The sequence below is a fragment of the Amblyraja radiata genome, chromosome 5 (assembly GCF_010909765.2).
Source record: "Amblyraja radiata isolate CabotCenter1 chromosome 5, sAmbRad1.1.pri, whole genome shotgun sequence".
NCBI lineage: Eukaryota > Metazoa > Chordata > Chondrichthyes > Rajiformes > Rajidae > Amblyraja > Amblyraja radiata.
The window spans coordinates 19441611-19459948 of NC_045960.1; the positions used below are offsets into that span (position 1 = coordinate 19441611).

The 18338-nt window shown below is 44.7% G+C and overlaps 1 protein-coding gene across 1 annotated transcript in view; it reads left to right on the forward strand.

Moving 5' to 3' along the window:
* The window catches only part of csmd1 (CUB and Sushi multiple domains 1), a 501649-nt gene that overhangs the window by 364632 nt on the left and 118679 nt on the right, over positions 1-18338 (forward strand). The window contains exons 42-43 of the mRNA XM_033020497.1: positions 1402-1575; positions 14929-15117. Of these exons, the coding sequence (XP_032876388.1) occupies positions 1402-1575; positions 14929-15117 (363 nt within the window). The remainder of the gene's footprint in view (positions 1-1401; positions 1576-14928; positions 15118-18338) is intronic.

The following is an 18338-nucleotide window of genomic DNA, read 5'->3' on the forward strand; positions in this document are numbered from 1 at the left end:
CCCGAAAGAATGCAGAGAAGGTTCACGAGGATGTTGCCAGGATTATAGCAGGAGCTATAGGGAGAGGTTGAGCAGCCTAGGACTCTATTCCTTGGAGCGCAGGAGGATGAGGGGTGATCTTAGAGAGGTGTATAAAATCATGAGAGGAATTGATCAGGTAAGCGCACAGAGTCAGAGATCACCCCGTACACAAGCACTATCCTACACACTAGGGACAATTTACAATTTTACCGAAGCCAATTAGCCGACAAACCTGCACATCTTTGGTATCTGGAAGGAAACCGGGGCACCTGGAGAAAACCCATGCTGTCACAAGTAGAACGTGCAAACTCCGTACAGACAACACCTGTAGTCAGGAACGAACTCGGGTAACTGGTGCTGTGAGGCAGCAGCTCTACCAGTGCACCACTGTGCTGCCCATTTTAGTTTAGTATAGAGAAACAGTATGGAAGCGGAGACTTCGGCCCACTGAGTCAGCGTCGACTACTAGTTCTGTCATCCCACTTTCGCATCCTACACTCGGGGTATGTCTTTGGAGTGTGGGAGGAAAATGGAGCACCCGGAGAAAACCCAGGGCAAATGTACAAACTCTGCACAGAGAGTACTCGTGGTCAGGATTGAACCCGGGTCTCTGGCACTGTGAGGCAGCAACTCTACCGCTGCGCCACCGTGCCGCCAACTTCTGTAATCTCTGAAGATTTAGAAAGAATGGAGCTAAATAAAGAGGGATGCTGGTAAATTGGAACAGCAGAGGAAGGGGAGGGTTCAATTCAATCATTTAATAATTCTTTATTGTCACTTGTACCTAGGTGCAATGACATTCTTTGTTTTGCACAATGTGCACAATGAGTTGCCACGTCTCCGACGCCATAAAGTTGCAAAAGTGCTAATTAGAGTCATGTTTGTCCCTCTTTGTTCTCGGAGACCCCTCACCCTCCCCCGTCGTACAATGAGGGGAGGGTGGTGATGGTGTGAAGGTGACAGGAATGATGGTGTAGGTTAAGGATGGGAAAGAGACAAGATGATAGGAGGCTGATGAAGAAAGGTTTTGTTGGAAGAAAGGTGCATGTGCGTGTGTGTGTGCATGTGTGTGTGTGATTGTGTGCGTGTGTCTCTTTATATATATAGATATGTTTATAGACAGATAGATAGACTGACAGAAAAATGCGTGCATACCACAGGTGATGCCTAACCCCCGTGTGTATGTGTGTGCGTATGCATATGTCGTTGTGTCTGTGTCTTTGTGTGTCCGTTTGTGGACCATAAGAGGGATAAAGGGACAGAGGGTGTGGCTTACCTGAAATCGAATGATTCAATGTTCAAGACCTGTTTAAGGTTGATGGTTTTGATCAGTTTATTTCTGTTCCTCTGTTAACACCGTCTATCCTGACTTTGTTTCAGCGATCACATGTGGGCATCCTGGCAATCCAGTTCCTGGCAGAACGAATGGCACTCAGTTCAATCTCAATGATGTTGTCAACTTCACCTGCAGTAAGGGGTACCTGCCCCAGGGGGCACTGCGGGCTCAGTGTCGAGCTAATGGGCAGTGGAGCAGCCCGGTCCCAACATGTCAAGGTAAGAACAGCACCTGTACACTTTGCCATATGTATTTTAACCTGGAGAGATAGTTCCACCATGTAGGGTTTGGATCATCTTGTTTTCAATGCTAAGTGCTGACTTTTTATGGTCCATAAGTCATAGGAGCAGAGTTAGGTCATTTTGCCCATCAATTTTACTCCACCATTCAATCATGGCTGATCTATCTTTTCCTCTCAACCCTATTCTCCAGCCTTCTTCCCATATCCCCTGACACCTTTGCTAATCAAGAATCTCCACATTGAAAATATCCATTGACTTGGCCTTCACAGCCCCTCTGTGACAATGAATTCCACAGATTCAACATCCTCTGACTATAGAAATGTCTCCTCATCACATTTCTAAAGGTATATCCTTTAATTCTAAGGCTGTGGCCTCTGGTCCTAGACTCTCCCACTAGTGGAAACATCCTTTCCACATCCACTCTTTCCAGGCCATTCACTATTTGGTAAGTTTCAATGAGGACCCATTCAATGAGGTCAATGCTATCCCCACAAGGAAACCTCTCATAGTTGTTATTTCTTCCTCGTTCACTGTTCCAAGGTTCCATTTCATTTTGTACAACATTCATAAATGTACATGTTATTGGAGCAGAATGAGGCCATGTAGCCCATCAAGTCTACTCTGCCATTCAATCATGGCTGATCTATCTTTCCCTCTCAACCCCATTCTCCCCATCATTTCTGACACCCTTACAAATGAAGAATCTATCTATCTCTGCTTTAAAAATACTTAATGACTTGGCCTCCACAGCCGCCAGTGGCAATGTAAGTAAGTAAGTACATTTTATTTATATAGCACGTTTAAATCAACTCGCGTTGAAACCAAAATGCTTTACATAGAAAAAATAACTAAGTTTCCGTACATCCATAGAAAAATTAAAAAAAATAAAAATGACACAACCCATTATAGAATTCAACAAGAACGTCCCCCCACAACAGACATTGGTAAGGCACATTTGGAGCGTTGTGTTCAGTTTTGGTCACGCTGTTATAGAAAAGTGGTTTTTAAGTTGGACAAGGTGCAGAGAAGAATTATGAAGATGTTGCCAGGACTCGAGGTCCTGAGCCATAGGGAGAGATTGAGCAGGCTAGGAATGCAGGAGGAGAAGGGGTATTCTTATAGAGGTATATAAGATCATGAGGGGAATAAATAGGTTAAATGCACAGAGTCTTTTACCCAGAGTAGGGGAATCTAGAACCAGAGGACATGGTCAGAGGGGATAAATTTAATAGGAGCCTAAGCGAGAATTTTTTCACACAATGTGTAGTAGGATATGGAACGAGCTGCTGGAGGAGGTAGTTGAGGCAGGTATTATCGTAACATTTAAGAAACATGGATAGGATAAGTTTAGAGGCATATGGTCAAAATGCAGGCAGGTGGGACTAGTATAGATGAGACACCTTGGTTTGCATGGGCAGATTGGGTGAAGTGGCCTGTTTCCATGCTGTATGACTCTGACTCTCTGATACCTTACGTTTGAACACAAACATAGCATTCAGAAAGTATTCAGATCTCCTTCACTTTTTCCACATTTTGTTACGTTACAGCCTTATTTTAAAATGGATTAAATACTTCTTTTTTTTTAATCATCAATCTACACACAATACCCCAGAATGAAGAAGCGAAAACAGGTGGTTATAAATTTTTGCAGTCATTAAAAAGAAATAACTGAAATAGCACATTTACATAAGTATTCAATCCCTTTGCTATGACACTCAAAATTGAGCTTAGGTTCATCTTGTTTCCATTGATTTTCCTTGATGTTTCTACAACTTGATTGGAGTCCACCAGTGGTAAATTGAATTGATTTGACATGATTTGGAAAGGCACACACCTGTCTATATAAGGTCCCACAACTGACAGTGCATGTCAGAGCAAAAGCCAAGCCATGAAGATGAAGGAATTGTCCATAGACCTCCGAGACAGGATTGTGGCGAGACACAGATCTGGGGAAGAGTATAAAACAATTTCTGCAGCATTGCAGGTCCTGATGAGCATAGTGGCCTCCGTCATTCTTAAATGGAAGAACTTTGTAACCACAAGGACTCTTCATAGAGCTGGCCGCCCGGCCAAACTGAGCAACCGGGGGAGAAGGGCCTTGGTCAGGCAGATGACCAAGAACCCGATGGTCACTCTGACAGAGCTCCAGAGTTCCACTGTGGAGATGAGAGGACCTTCCAGAAGGACAACTATATCTGCAGCACTCTACCAATCAGGCCTTTATGGTAGACTGACCAGACGGAAGCCGCTCCTCAGTAAAAGGCATTGACAGCCCACTTGGTGTTTGCCAAAAGGCACCTATAGGGCTCTCAGACCATGAGAAACAAGATTATCTGGTCTGATGAAACCAAGATTCTCTAGTCTGATGCACACTTTGGCCTGAATGCCAACCAGGCACCGCCAATACCATACCTACGATGAAGCATGGTGGTGGCAGCATCATGCTGTGGGGATGTATTTCAGCGGCAGGAACTGGGAGACTAGTCAGGAACAAGGGATAGATGAACGGAGCAAAGTACAGAGAGATCCTTGATGAAAACCTGCTCCAGAGTTTTCTGGACCTCAGACTAGGGCAGAGGTTCACCTCCCAACAGGACAATGACCCTAAGCACACAGCCAAGACAATGCCGGAGTTTGTATGTGACAAGTCTGTGAATGTCCTTGAGTGGCCCAGCCAGAGCCCGGACTAGAACTCGATCGAACATCTCTGGTGGGACCCGAAAATAGCTGTGCATCGACACTCCCCACCCAACCTGACAGAGCTTGAGAGGATCTGCAGAGAAGAATGGGAGAAATGACCCAAATACAGGTGTGCTAAGCTTGTAGCGTCATACCCAAGAAGACTTGAGGCTGTAATCACTGCCAAAGGTGCCTCAACAAAGTACTGGGTAAAGGGTCTGAATACTTATGTAAATGTGATATTTCAGTTATTTCTTTTTAATTACTTTGCAAACATTTCTAAACACCTGTTTTCACTTTTTTATTCTGAGGTATTATGTGTAGATTGATGATTTAAAAAAAATGAATTTCATCCATTTTAGAATAAGGCTGTAACATAAGAAAATGTGGAAAAGGTGAAGGGGTCTGAATACTTTCTGAATGCATTGTATCTGTAGCAGTCAATAACAAGTGAAGCATCCAAGATAGAGAAGCAGGAATGCTTTATCTATAAAACACATGACATCCAATTTGAACAATGTGCTTTACCCACAATGCTTCGTATGATTTCTCATTAGGTTGGTTGCTTTCTGAACTTCCAAATTTAAATAATTCATTCTGTAAAGGTAACTATTTTGGCTTTTAATATATTGTAGACCAGGATGGCCCCTAATACATCAGGCACTAGTCACCAGTGACTAAATGGGAACAGAGATATGATCAAATTAGATTCCTGTTGAGCAAGCATAATTGAGAAATAAGCAATGATTAGACAGATAACTTGTACATATGCATGTGTTTAATAGACAGCAAAGCCAAAGGGTGGCACGGTAGCTCAGCAGTAGAGTTGCTGCCTTACAACGGCAGATTTCCACGTTCCATCCTGACTATGGGTGCTGTCCGTATGGCATTTGTACATTCTCCCTGTGACCGCGTGGGTTTTCTCCGGGTGCTCCGGTTTCCTCCCACACTCCAAAGACGTACAGGTTTGTAGATAAATTGGATTCAGTAAAATTGTAAATTGTCCCTAGTGTTAGTGTGTGGGGTCATTGGTTGGTGTGGACTCGATGGGCAGAAGGGCCTGTTTCTACTCTGTATCTTAAAACTAAACCAAGCTAAACATGGTGGACTGAAGGGCCTGTTTCTCCGTTGTATGACTCTGTGACACTTTTTTTTCATTTGTAAGGACCAAGCAAGGTTAACTAGTATCAGTGATTTTGACCATTTGAATGCAATGCCTCATTGTTTACTGAAGAATGTAGTAGATCTTTGTGGGATAAATATACACCAAGTGAAACATGTGTGAACCGATATAAAACATTTTTAATGTAAGTTGTAAGTTATTTCGTGTCTGAAACAACACCATTGATACAGCTATCAACTGTGGGAGATATTGTTACCAAACATCAAGGAAATAGAAAACTTAAAACAAAACTGGAAATTCTGAGTGAGTCATCGAGTCATACAGCGCAGAAACAGGCCCTTCAGCCCAACTTGCCCAAGCTGACCAGTATGTCCCATCTACACTCATCCTACCTGCTTGTGTTAGGCCCATATCCCTCTAAACCTGTCCTATCCATGTACCTGTTGGAATGTTTTTTAAATGTTGTGATGATACCAGCCTCTACTATCTCCTTCGGCAGCTTGTTCCATACACCCACCATCCTTCGTGTAAAAAAAGCCCTTCAGGCTTATTTTAAGTCAGCCAATATGTACAACAAAAGAAAAAGCAAGAATTTATATTTCACGTCAATGGTTTTGCATTGGAATATTGGACCAGGAAATGTAAGCACTGTCGTAATGTCTGAGCAGGTACTAGCACAACGTTTAAGAAACATGTAGACAGGTACATGGATACCTGACATCAGTCTGAAGAAGGGTTTCGGCCCGAAACGTCGCCTATTTCCTTCGCTCCATAGATGCTGCTGCACCCGCTGAGTTTCTCCAGCATTTTTGTGTACCTTCGATCTTCCAGCATCTGCAGTTCCTTCTTGAACGGGTACATGGATAGGATAGGTTTAGAGGGATATGGGCTTAATGCAGGCACTTTTAGATGTAGTGTAGATGGGACATGTTGGTCGGTGTGGGCGTTTTGGGTCAAAGGGCCTGTTTCTACGCTGTATGACTTTATCAGGGCCGGCGTTAAGCCGATTTGACCGATTGCTCCCAATTGGGCCCCGCGCCTAAGCGGGGCCCTGCACTAATGTTCAGTATTTCGTACGGAAATACGAATTCTCTTTGTTAAATAAAGATTTTTTTTAATTCGCCAACCGGATTTTTTTAAACGAACATGTATAACAACCGCTGCACGGCCATCATACACAAACGATTTGTTAACTAGTGCTGTTAGCACATCTTAATGGTAAGTACTTAACACCTTGTTATGCAATGTCATGAATCTGCATCTATCGCATTCCTCAGTAAATGTTATAGTGTTTTGAACAAGTATTAATGACGCCGTGTTCCTTTGAATAAAATTCACGCGGCGTCATTAATACTTGTTTAAAACACAATTACATTTACTGAGGAATGTAGATCGATGACACGTTGAGAATTTCATTTAACTCACCATCATGAGTGAGGGCCCCGGACCGCGAGAAGGGGCTTCTTCCTGGTGTGCAGGTTTGTCATTCACCTACCGACCCACGTTGTGTCCATAGCGGATTTTTGGTTGTGTCTCTCTGTCTTTTGCTCACTCCCTCCCTCCCTCTTTCTCTCGCGCTCTCTCTCCCGCTCCCCATATTGTCTCTCTCTAGCTCTCCTACTCCCACTCTATCACCCTGTCCCCTCAGCATTCCCGGAATCATTGACGTTTTGCAGTAGACAAAAATGCTGGAGAAACCCTGCGGGTGAGGCATTTGCCTGGCCCGCTGAGTTCCTCCAGCACTCTGTGTTTTTTGTTTGGCTCTGAAGTTGAAGTTGGCTCAGCGGACGGGCAGCGGCTCTGGGGAGAGGGTTGTGTTTCTGGTCGAGACCCTTCTTCAGACAATCACAAGTACTCTCATCGACGCGAGTTCAGTTCGGTCTGAAGAAGGGTCTTCTCTCCAGAGTCGCTGCGCTGCCTGTCCTGCGGAGTTACTCCAGTTTTATGTCTATCTTCAATTTCAGAGAATTACAATTTCTCACGGGGGGCTTATAACGTCTCTAAACCCCTCTGGGACCCTCTGAACACCTCTAAACACCCTCTAGCCCCCCTATTTCCCTCTATTCCCCTCTAAACAATTGTAAACACACCTGAACCCATCTGAAGCCCTCTAAACCGTTTAAACCCCTCTAAACTAGGAGGCTGCAAGGTGACTTGGATAGGCTGGGTGAGTGGGCAAATGCATGGGAGATGCAGTATAAAGTGGATAAATGTGAGGTTATCCACTTTGGTGGCAAAAACAGGAAAGTAGACTATTATCTGAATTGTGGCCGATTAGGAAAAGGGGAGATGCAACGAGATGCAACGAAAAATGCTCACGGCAGACCAAACGTGTTAAACAGAAATTGGTCAGATATTGAGCTTTACACAGTGAGAAATCATGTGAAATAATCACTGAATTTAATTTTAAATGAATGTACCTGCATGTTATACTGTTTAGTTTGGAGATACCACCAGATAGTCTGGTTGATACAACCAGATTAGTTTGGAGATACAACCAGATAGTCCACTGAGTTCGCACCGACCAGCGATTTTTGTTACAGATTTGACAAATTTATTTGGCGGCCAATCAAACGCTGTCTCTAAGGGGGGTGCATCCAATCACCAACCAGCTTGCCTTAAAATTCCCGAAACTACACGAAATATAAACATACATACATTTTTACTTTTCTAGAGTAGGGGCCCCGCCATCAGTTTTCTAATTGGGCCCCGCAATTCCTAGCACCGGCCCTGACTTTATGACTCCTATGACTATAAAGCAGCACGGATAAAGAAACCTATTGAATTCCCCCGAGGATGTAAGAAGATCTGAAACACTTAGTAATAGATAGACAGGCAGAGTCCAATGAAAAATGGATTGAAACGTGAATAGGTGGAAGGCATACTATATGCAACACTGCTCATGAGAAAGGAGCACATAATTAACATTATGTGCTCCTTGGCAGTGATGTGAGATTGGCAAGATTGGATGGGCCATCTGTTCCCCTTTTTGTTGATTATCCTTTATGTTGAAGTTGCTGGGAAGGGAAATCACAGCAGTCCATTGACAGGCTTGGATGTCTGTAGTATTTTCATCACAAATCAAAAGTCTCGGCTTTTGAAAACACTATTACGAACACAAAGAAGGATGGTGCATATGTTATTGCCTGCTGATTGCTAAGATCAAAAGTGATAATTACCTCTAAAGTGTAGTCAGAATATTTTAAATGCAAATAATTTCACACTTTGGAGGGAAGTCAAATCAAGAGAAAGATCTCATTCTACTTAACCTGAAGGGTTAAACTACGACTACTTTAGGTGATGCATCTTGTTGGTATGGACGTCTTGACAATCCTGACCTTGGGTGTAGTCTGTGAGGAGTTTGTACGTTCTCCCTGTGACTGCATAGGTTTTCATCAGGTGCTCCAGTTTTCTCCCACATTCCAAAGATGTGTAGGTTTGTAGGTGAATTGGTTTCTGTAAATAGTCCCTAGTGTGTAGGATAGAACCCGTGTACAAGTGGTCGCTGGTCTGTGTGTACCTGGTGGGTCGAAGGGCCTCTTTCCATGATGTAACTCTAAACTAAACTAGAGACGCAGGTTATTTACACATAGCAGCTTCAAGCTGTGTTAACATCAGCACAATACTTTGAGCTTTATGTTTGGCCATTTGAACACTGCTTGAGGCTCAGCCAACAATCATCAGGCAAAGACTGTGTTTGGCAGGAGAAAACCTATCTCCAAAGAAGTCATCTTCTATATGTTGTGTTGCTTTACTGCTGCAAACGACAGTGCTTATACATTCTCTTTACTTCTCAAGGTGAATAACAATTTGGACTCTAAAACACCCAGAATCCAAGTAGGCCTTTCTTAAGTCAACAGGCAAGCCCTAGGGAAATGAATTATGTGAATAATGTGTTTATATTCACTGATACAGCACGGAGACAGACATAGAAACATAGAAGACAGGTGCAGGAGTAGGCCATTCAGCCCTTCGAGCCAGCACCGCCATTCAATATGATAATGGGGTTAGGTTAGGTAAGGGGGAGGTGCAGCGAGACCTGGGCGTCCTTGTACACCGGTCACTGAAAATTGGCTTACAGGTACAGCAGGCAGTAAAGAAAGCTAATGGAATGTTGGCCTTCATAACAAGTGGATTTCAGTATAGGAGTAAAGGGGTTCCTCTGCAGTTGTATAGGGCTCTGGTAAGACCACATCTGGAGTATTGTGCACAGTTTTGGTCTCCTAATTTGAGGAAGGACATCCTTGTGATTGAGGCAGTGCACATGAGGAAAGATTGAAGAGACTAGGCTTGTATTCACTGGAGTTTAGAAGGATGAGGGGTTATCTAATAGAAACATATAAAATTATAAAAGGACTGGACAAACTAGATGCAGGAAAGATGTTCCCAATGTTGGGCGAGTCCAGAACCTGGGGCCACAGTCTTAGAATAAAGGGGAGGTCATTTAAGACTGAGGTGAGAAAAAACTTTTTCTCCCAGAGACTTGTGAATTTGTGGAATTCCCTGCCACAGAGGGCAGTGGAGGCCAAATCACTGGATGGATTTAGGAGAAAGTTAGATAGAGCTCTAGGGGCTAGTGGAGTCAAGGGATATGGGGAGAAGGCAGGCACGGGTTATTGATAGGGGACGATCAGCCATGATCACAATGAATGGAAGTGCTGGCTCGAAGTGCCGAATGGCCTCCTCCTGCACCTATTTTCTATGTTTCTAATGGCTGATCATCCACAATCAGTACCCCATATCATTTGATTCCGTTAGCCCTTAGAGCTAAATCTAACTCTCTCTTGAAAACATCCAGTAAATTGGCCTCCACTGCCTTCTGTGGCAGAGAATTCCACAGACTCACAACTTTCTGGGTGAAAAAGTTTTTCATCATCTCAGTCCTAAATGGCCAACCCCTTATTCTTAAACTGTGACCCCTGGTTCTGGATTTCCCCAACATCGAGTACATTTTTCCTGCATCTATCCTGTCCAATCCCTTAAGAATTTTACATGTTTCTATAACCTGCCCTTTCATCCTTCTAAATTCCAGTGAATACAAGTCCAGTTGACCCATCCTTTCATCATATATCAGTCCCGCCATCCCAGGAATTAACCTGATGAACTTACGCTGCACTCCCTCAATAGCAAGAATGTCCTTCCTCAAATTTGGAGACCAAAACTGCACACAATACTCCAGGTGCGATCTCACCAGGGCCCTGTACAACTGCAGAAGGACCTCCTCGCTCTTAAACTCAAATATTCTTGCAATCCTCTGGCCGACTGAGTCCGTGCCGACCTGCGATCGCCCCATACATTAGCATTACATTACTGTATTCCTTTGCCACTGTAATCGTGTTTGCTCTGCTACAAAGGGTAAAGTTGCATATATATGGGTGTTGTATAAGATAGAACTTCACAGTCCAACGCACTTTCAAAATGGTGAACTCGGAGAGCATTGATTTAAACATCTTAGGCGTGAACATTCTTAGCTGTGATGCAAACATTGAAATTAATTAAAGGTTTGACAGGTAAACTTGATTATCTTTTCTGCTTCGGCAAATAGACAAGCCATGCGTGAGATCGTAAAATATAAAAAGTAACATTGTTATCAACCAGATAAATAAACTCATTAAATATTTCATCTGTTCTGCTTTACTGAGAGGCGTCAAAAATGTTTTTGCTATATGGGTGAATATAGAAATGCTCATATATTTCAATAATGAGCATTCCATTCTGCATCAATCATTTCCATTGATGATCGTCCCCTTTGATCTGTATTTTCACACCTTACCCTTCCATATATTTAGACTCCCTCTCCCCTGACTCTCAGTCTAAAGAAGGGTGTCGATCCGAAACATCAACCATTCTTTCTCTCCAGAGATGCTGTCTGCCCTGCTGAGTTTAATTTAGTTCATAGATATAGTGCGGAAACTGGCCCTTCGGCCCACTGAGTTTGCACCGACCAGCGATCCCTGCACACTAACACTATCCTACACACACTAGGGACAATTTATATTTATAGAAAGCGGGGTATGGAAGAGAGTGTTTCCGACACTTCCCTACCATTCCTTGACCTCACTATCTCCATCGCAGGTGATAGACTTCTGACCGACATCCACTATAAACCCACTGACTCCCATGGCTATCTGGACTACACTTCTTCCCACCCTGCTTCCTGTAAGGACTCGATCCCCTACTCCCAATTCCTCCGTCTACGCCGCATCTGCTCCCAGGATGAGGCGTTCCACACCAGGGCATCTGAAATGTCCTCGTTCTTCAGGAAACGGGGGTTCCCCTCCTCCACCATAGATGAGGCTCGCACCAGGGTCTCTTCCATACCCCGCAACACTGCTCTCTCTCCCCATCCCCGCACTCGCAACAAGGGCAGAGTCCCCCTAGTCCTCACCTTTCACCCCACCAGCCGTCACATACAACAGGTAATCCTCCATCAGTTTCGCCACCTCCAACGTGACACCACCACTCGCCACATCTTCCCATCTCCCCCCATGTCTGCCTTCCGCAAAGACCGCTCCCTCCATAACTCCCTTGTCAATTCTTCCCTTCCCTCTCGTACCACCCCCTCCCCGGGCACTTTCCGTTGCAACCGCAAGAGATGCAACACCTGTCCCTTTACCTCCCCCCTCGACTCCATTCAAGGACCAAAGCAGTCGTTCCAGGTGCGACAGAGGTTCACCTGTATCTCCTCCAACCTCATCTACTGCATCCGCTGCTCTAGATGTCAGCTGATCTACATCGGTGAGACTAAGCGGAGGTTGGGCGATCGTTTCGCCGAACACCTCCGCTCGGTCCGCAAGAACCTACCTGACCTCCCGGTGGCTCAGCACTTCAAATCCCCCTCCCATTCCCCGTCCGACCTCTCTGTCCTGGGTCTCCTCCATTGCCAGAGTGAGCAACACCGGAAATTGGAGGAACAGCACCTCATATTCCGCTTGGGGAGTCTGCATCCTGCGGGCATGAACATTGAATTCTCCCAATTTTGTTAGCCCTTGCTGTCTCCTCCCCTTCCTCAGCCCTCGGGCTCCTCCTCCTCCTTTTTCCTTCCTTCTCCCTGCCACCCCCTATCAGTCTGAAGAAGGGTTTCGGCCCGAAACGTTGCCTATTTCCTTCGCTCCATAGATGCTGCTGCACCCGCTGAGTTTCTCCAGCATTTTTGTGTACCATCTGTAGTTCCTTCCTACACATAATTAATTGGGCTGACAGAAATAAGGAATACAATGGAAAAAAGAATAAAATAATTCCTCTTCCCCCTTCTTCATCTAACATTAAAAGATTATGGTTTATTTTTAATCTCAATGTGCAATCATTATGTATGCGTTCACAAACAATGGTGAAAATCAAATAATGGCACAATTTTAAAGAAGGGAAATGAGATGAACCAAGGTCAAAGGGGCCATAAATAGTCAAGTCAAGAGTGTTTTATTGTTATATGTCCCAGCCAGAACAATGAAATTCTTACTTCCAGCAGCACAACAGTATATGTAAACATAGTACTCTGTAAACAATATAATAAATGAGAAAAAAATATATATAACTAGACCAAGTGCTGACCCATTGGGCCCCGTCCCCCAACAAAATATTCCACCACTTACCCATAGCCCCCAACTGCGCAGGCACAGCTGACGGGTTTCCATTGTGACGCCAGAGATCCCCGTCGTGACACGAGTCACGACAATCCTCCCCCAACTGGGCCTCGCCATCCCTCTTCCTACCCCTATCCTCCTCCATTCCCCCTCATCATCTTTCCCCTCTCCTCTCCCCTTCCCCTCTCCCTCCCTCACCTCTCCCTCACTCACCTCTCCCTCACTCACCTCTCCCTCACTCTCCTTTCTCTCCCTCTCCTTTCCCCTACACTCAGTCAATCCCGCCGTCCCTCCATAACCCCTCTCCCCTCCCTACCCCCCTCCTCTCCCTCTATCTCCCTGCTCCCCCACTCCTCATCTCCCCTATCCCACTCACCCACTCTCCCTCCTCCTCACTTCCCCCACTGCCCTCTTCTTCCTGTCCCCCACTCACTACCTTCCCCACTCCCCCCTCCTCTCCCTTTATTCTCCCTCTTCCCGGCTCTCCCTCCTCACCTCTCCCAATTTCCTCTACCACTCCCACCCTACCCCCCCTCCTCTCCCTCTAACCCCCTGCTCCCCCACTCCTCACCTCCCCCCTATCCCCCCCCCCCCACCCCCACGATGACAATCGCGATTTTTCTTTAAAATAACCTGAACACAATGTTAACTGTTAATGAAAACTGAAGAATTTCATTAATACTGAGTTATTTTGAAAATCGCGATTTTTTAAATGTAAATGAGATTTGGGATCCCATTGTGACATCATTGTAACATGGCTGACGGACAGGGCAAGTCGAATAGTGGTTTAAAATGTCAATAACTTGTAAAATATAACATCAATCCGAATGAAACTTGTTTAATGTACATCCCAGGACAACGGTGAGTAAGGTGTGCCAAAAACTGGAACACTATCATGTACTGTTTTGGCAGGGTTTCGGGATATCACATCAACGCATGCACGCATGCATACAAACAAACAAGATGAGAGGTTTAGTAATATATATAGATAATATGTAGATATACACACACAGTACGCATATGCATTTATGTATGTATGGGGATACTGTATTTATAAAATATATATACACACACACACACACACACACACACACACACACACATGCAGTATACCCATATACACACATATATATGCATACTGTATGTGTGTATATAAATACACACCCGGGGGGGGCAATATCTTCATCAGCATGGGGACTGCAGATGTGTTATTGTCCAGTTAAGACAACAGCCCAAGATGAATACATACTGAAGATATTGAAGTGCTTGGATTAGAGTCAAGCGGAGATTGCTCCAACATTACTGTTGCGATCTGTGTCGGAATTACTCACACCTCTGCATGAAAGAAATAGACTCTGTGGGTGATTTACAGCAGTTGCAGAACAAGCTGGAATAGTAATTAACTCATTTGGAGATGGGTTACATCAGCGTAACCTGTTTCCGATTAATGCTTGGTTCCATTTGGACAGAAAAGGTGTCATGTTAAAATTCTACAGAAATGCTGGCAGTGTGATGCAGTAGCACAGTGGCACAGTGGTAGAGTTGCTGCCTCACAGCACCAGAGACCCAGGTTCCATCCTGACAATGGATGCTATTTGTATGGAGATTCTACATTCTCCCTTTGACCCCCATAGGTTTTCCTGGGTACTCCTGTTTCTGTAAATTGTCCCGTGTGTGTAGGATAGAACGAGTGTACAGGGTGATTGCTGGTCGGCGCGGACTTTGTGGGCCGAAGGGCCTGTTTCCACGCTGTATCTCTAAAGTGTAAAGTCTAAATTGCGAAGTATAAGCCATTGGCTCTTAGGCAGAGGAATGCCGAATCCAACATGGTACGTTCTTTTATCGCTCCATGTTGCAGAGGAGCCAGTGTATTTTTGGTGATGTCCTTTGGTTCTGACGGTTCATCGTTTAATGAGATCTGACTGTTGCTCTGTTGACTTTCAGCAATGAACTGTACTGATCCTGGATTTGTGGAGAATGCTGTTCGGATGGGGCAGGAAGACAACCTGCAAAGCTTCAGGTTTGGAAGCAGCGTGATATACCAGTGCAAATGGAGCTTCTACCTTCTCGGCACAGCCGTACTTACCTGCCAAATGAACGCCTTGTGGGACCGAGCTCGCCCAAACTGCTTACGTAAGTAGCATCCAACTTTGGGAATTGTCACCTTTCTCCGGTTACATTCGGAATTACATTTGGTGTAGTTTGGAGTTTAGAGATACAGCACGGAAACTGTCCCTTCGGCCCACCGAGTCCACAACAACCAGTGATCACCCTGTACACTAGCACTATCCTACACACTAGGGACAATTTACAATCTTTACAGAACCTACAAACCTGTACGTCTTTGGAGTGTGGGAGGAAACTGGAGCACCTGGAGCAAACCCACGCGGTCACGCGGGGGGGGGGGGAATGTAGAAACCCAGTGCAGGCAGCACCCGTAGTCAGGATCAAACCTGGGTCCCTGGCGCTGTAAAGCCCCTGTCCCACTTTCACTACCTAATTCGCGACCTTAGTGAAATTCTTTGCTTGCACACCCAAGGTATGCAAATAGTCACCGCATAAAGGGTGCTGACAAAGTTACAAAGTAATTGCTGAAGGGAGAAGCGAGGCCAAACTTAAATCAAGGTAAGAAAGGAAGAAAGCTGAGGGGGGAAACCCGCTGAAAGGGGTGAGGTGTGAATGAAGGGACAGTTTTTTTGTGAGTAGAAAGAAAATGTCTCAAGTGAAATCAAGTGGGTAAGAGGTGACTCTGTTGAGGTAGGGAGGGGAAATGTAGGTAAAGAGTTGAGTTGATGGAGATGTGGAAATGTCTGTGCAGCGTTTGTACCATGTGCTGCTCGTGTTTCAAGGTCAGTTTATTGTCACATGTACCAATTAAGGTACAGTGAAATTCGAATTACCAAACAGCTATACTAAAAAAAACAAGACACACACTACATAAAAGTTTACATAAACATCCACCACAGGGGATTCCCCACGTTCCTCACTGTGATGGAAGGCAATACGGTCCGAACTGCTTCCTCTTTATTCTCCCGCGCCCGGGGTGATCGAAGCTCCCGCGGTCGGGGTGATCGAAGCTCCCGCAGCCCGTTGGTCGAAGCCCCTGCATCGGGGCGATCGAAGCGCCCGCATCTGGGCGGTCGAAGCACCCGTGGCTTGGAGTTCCCAAAGTCGGTCTTTGACCACGAGCTCCACGATGTTCAAGTCCACAGGCTCCCCCGGAGGAGCTCTCGAAGTCGGTCTCCAGCAAAGGCCGCCAACTTCACAATGTTAGGTCACAGTGCGGATACGGAAAAAAAGCTCATCCAGGGGTAAATGGGACGAAAAAGGTTGGGAACCTTTACCTGATAGAAAGCAACAAAAGAAGGAAGGGACAGACAGACTGTTGGCGGGCAGCCATTGCTGGCTCCACGCGGTGGAATCACTTTGGTTTACTTTGTGCAGCTGCAGTAATACAGGATATAGTCTCCCATTCGATCATTGCCATGCAATAGCCAGATGATATTTTAAGTAGCTATTGCAATCCTAACCTTTTTTTGTATTACAATTTTCTTTACAATTGGTGAAAATTGAATTTTCCAACTGATTTGTAGGCTGGTATGGAAGGAAGGACATTGAAATCACCAGTGAAACAACTCCCTTACCTTGGAGTCATGTTTTACTTCATGCTAGTGGGGTGAGACGGATAATTATTCTGCAGAGGTTTCACCTCCTACCAACCTTGTGATTTATTGATTTGAGTATCCATGAGAAATGAAAACCTGCATTATCTCAAACCTGCTTCCAGTCTGAAGAAGGGTTTCGGTCTATATCCCTCGCTCCATAGATGCTGCCTCACCCGCTGAGTTTCTCCAGCATTTTTGTCTACCTGCTTAAACCTCATTTCTTTGTGGTATAAGTTCATAAGTGATAGGAGCAGAATTAGGCCATTCGACCCATCAAGTCTACTCCGCCATTCAATCATGGCTGATCTATGTCAAGTCAGCTTGAACAAGCCTTTGCATTTTAGTTTAGATTTGTTTATTATGGTCACGTTTAGTTTAGTTTAGAGATACAGAGTGGAGCCCTACAGCCCACCGAGTCTGCACCGGTCGACAATCACTCCCTATACTAGTCCTATTCTACACACTAGGGACAATTTACAGAAGCCAATTAACCTACAAACCCACACGTCTTTGGCATGTGGAAGGAAACTGGAGCATCCAGAAGAAGCCCCTGTGGTCATAGGAGAAAGTACAAACACTGCACAGACATCACCCGTTATCAGGATCGAACCCGGGTCTCTGGCGCTTTAAGGCAGCAACTCTACTGCTGCGCCACTGGGCCGCCTTAAATAATTATGAGCATTCTTTGAATTGCATAAAGTTGACATTCCACTGAAGGAGAGGTGCAAGAGGTTTGACAATATAACACTTCTCACTAATCATGTGGTTAGTACTGTGAAGGAAATAGACTTCATGACTGAAAAACTACTTTTTCAATTGGTTTCTTTCACCAAGACACAAACACATCCATCTACCACTGTACCACTGAGCCACCCCCACAAGATAAAAAAACCCACTAGCAATAGTAGTACCAATACCAATACTTGGTGAGCACGGTGGTGCAGCAGTAGAGTTGTTGCCTTACAGCACCAGAGACTCGGGTTCCATCCTGATTACGATGCTGTCTATACGTAGTTTGTACATTCTCCCTGTGACCCGGGAGCTCCGCTTTCCTCACACACTATAAATACTCGCGGGTGTGTAGGTTAATTGGCTTTGGTAAAATTGTAAATTGTCCCAAGTGTGTGTGGAATAGTGCAAGTGTGCGGAGATCACTGGTCGGCGCGGACTCGGTGTGTCGAAGGGCCTGTTTCCACTCTGTATCTCTAAACTAAAATTAAACCTGGATGCAGAAGTAAAATTGGAAAAGGTCTGACAGGGCAGCTGTTGCCTGTGGATCCTGATTGTGGGTAAATAAGATGCCAGGGGGAAACAAAACATATTTCAGTACAATAAGGTAATGTGGAACATGCTGCAAACTATCCAAGTTCCTTTGGGTTAGTTACGCAACTACAGCTTTTGAGATTTAAAGAGAGCTGTAAACCTAATCATAATATTAAAATACAGCATAGCACGCCACCAGTTAAATGATCTGGCTTTCAGCCAAAGGGTAAATATAATTGTCCTCTTACCTTTTCAACTTGTAGAGCATAATAGGAACTTTGCACCATTTATACATTATGCCAGTGATAAAGTTCAAATTCTCTTATACATATTGCAGTGTCTAGAACCCTTAATTGGTGCGGATTGATATGGAAACAGAGAAATTGGGTTGTTTTCACAATAATAACCATTTAAAATGTTCCAGTA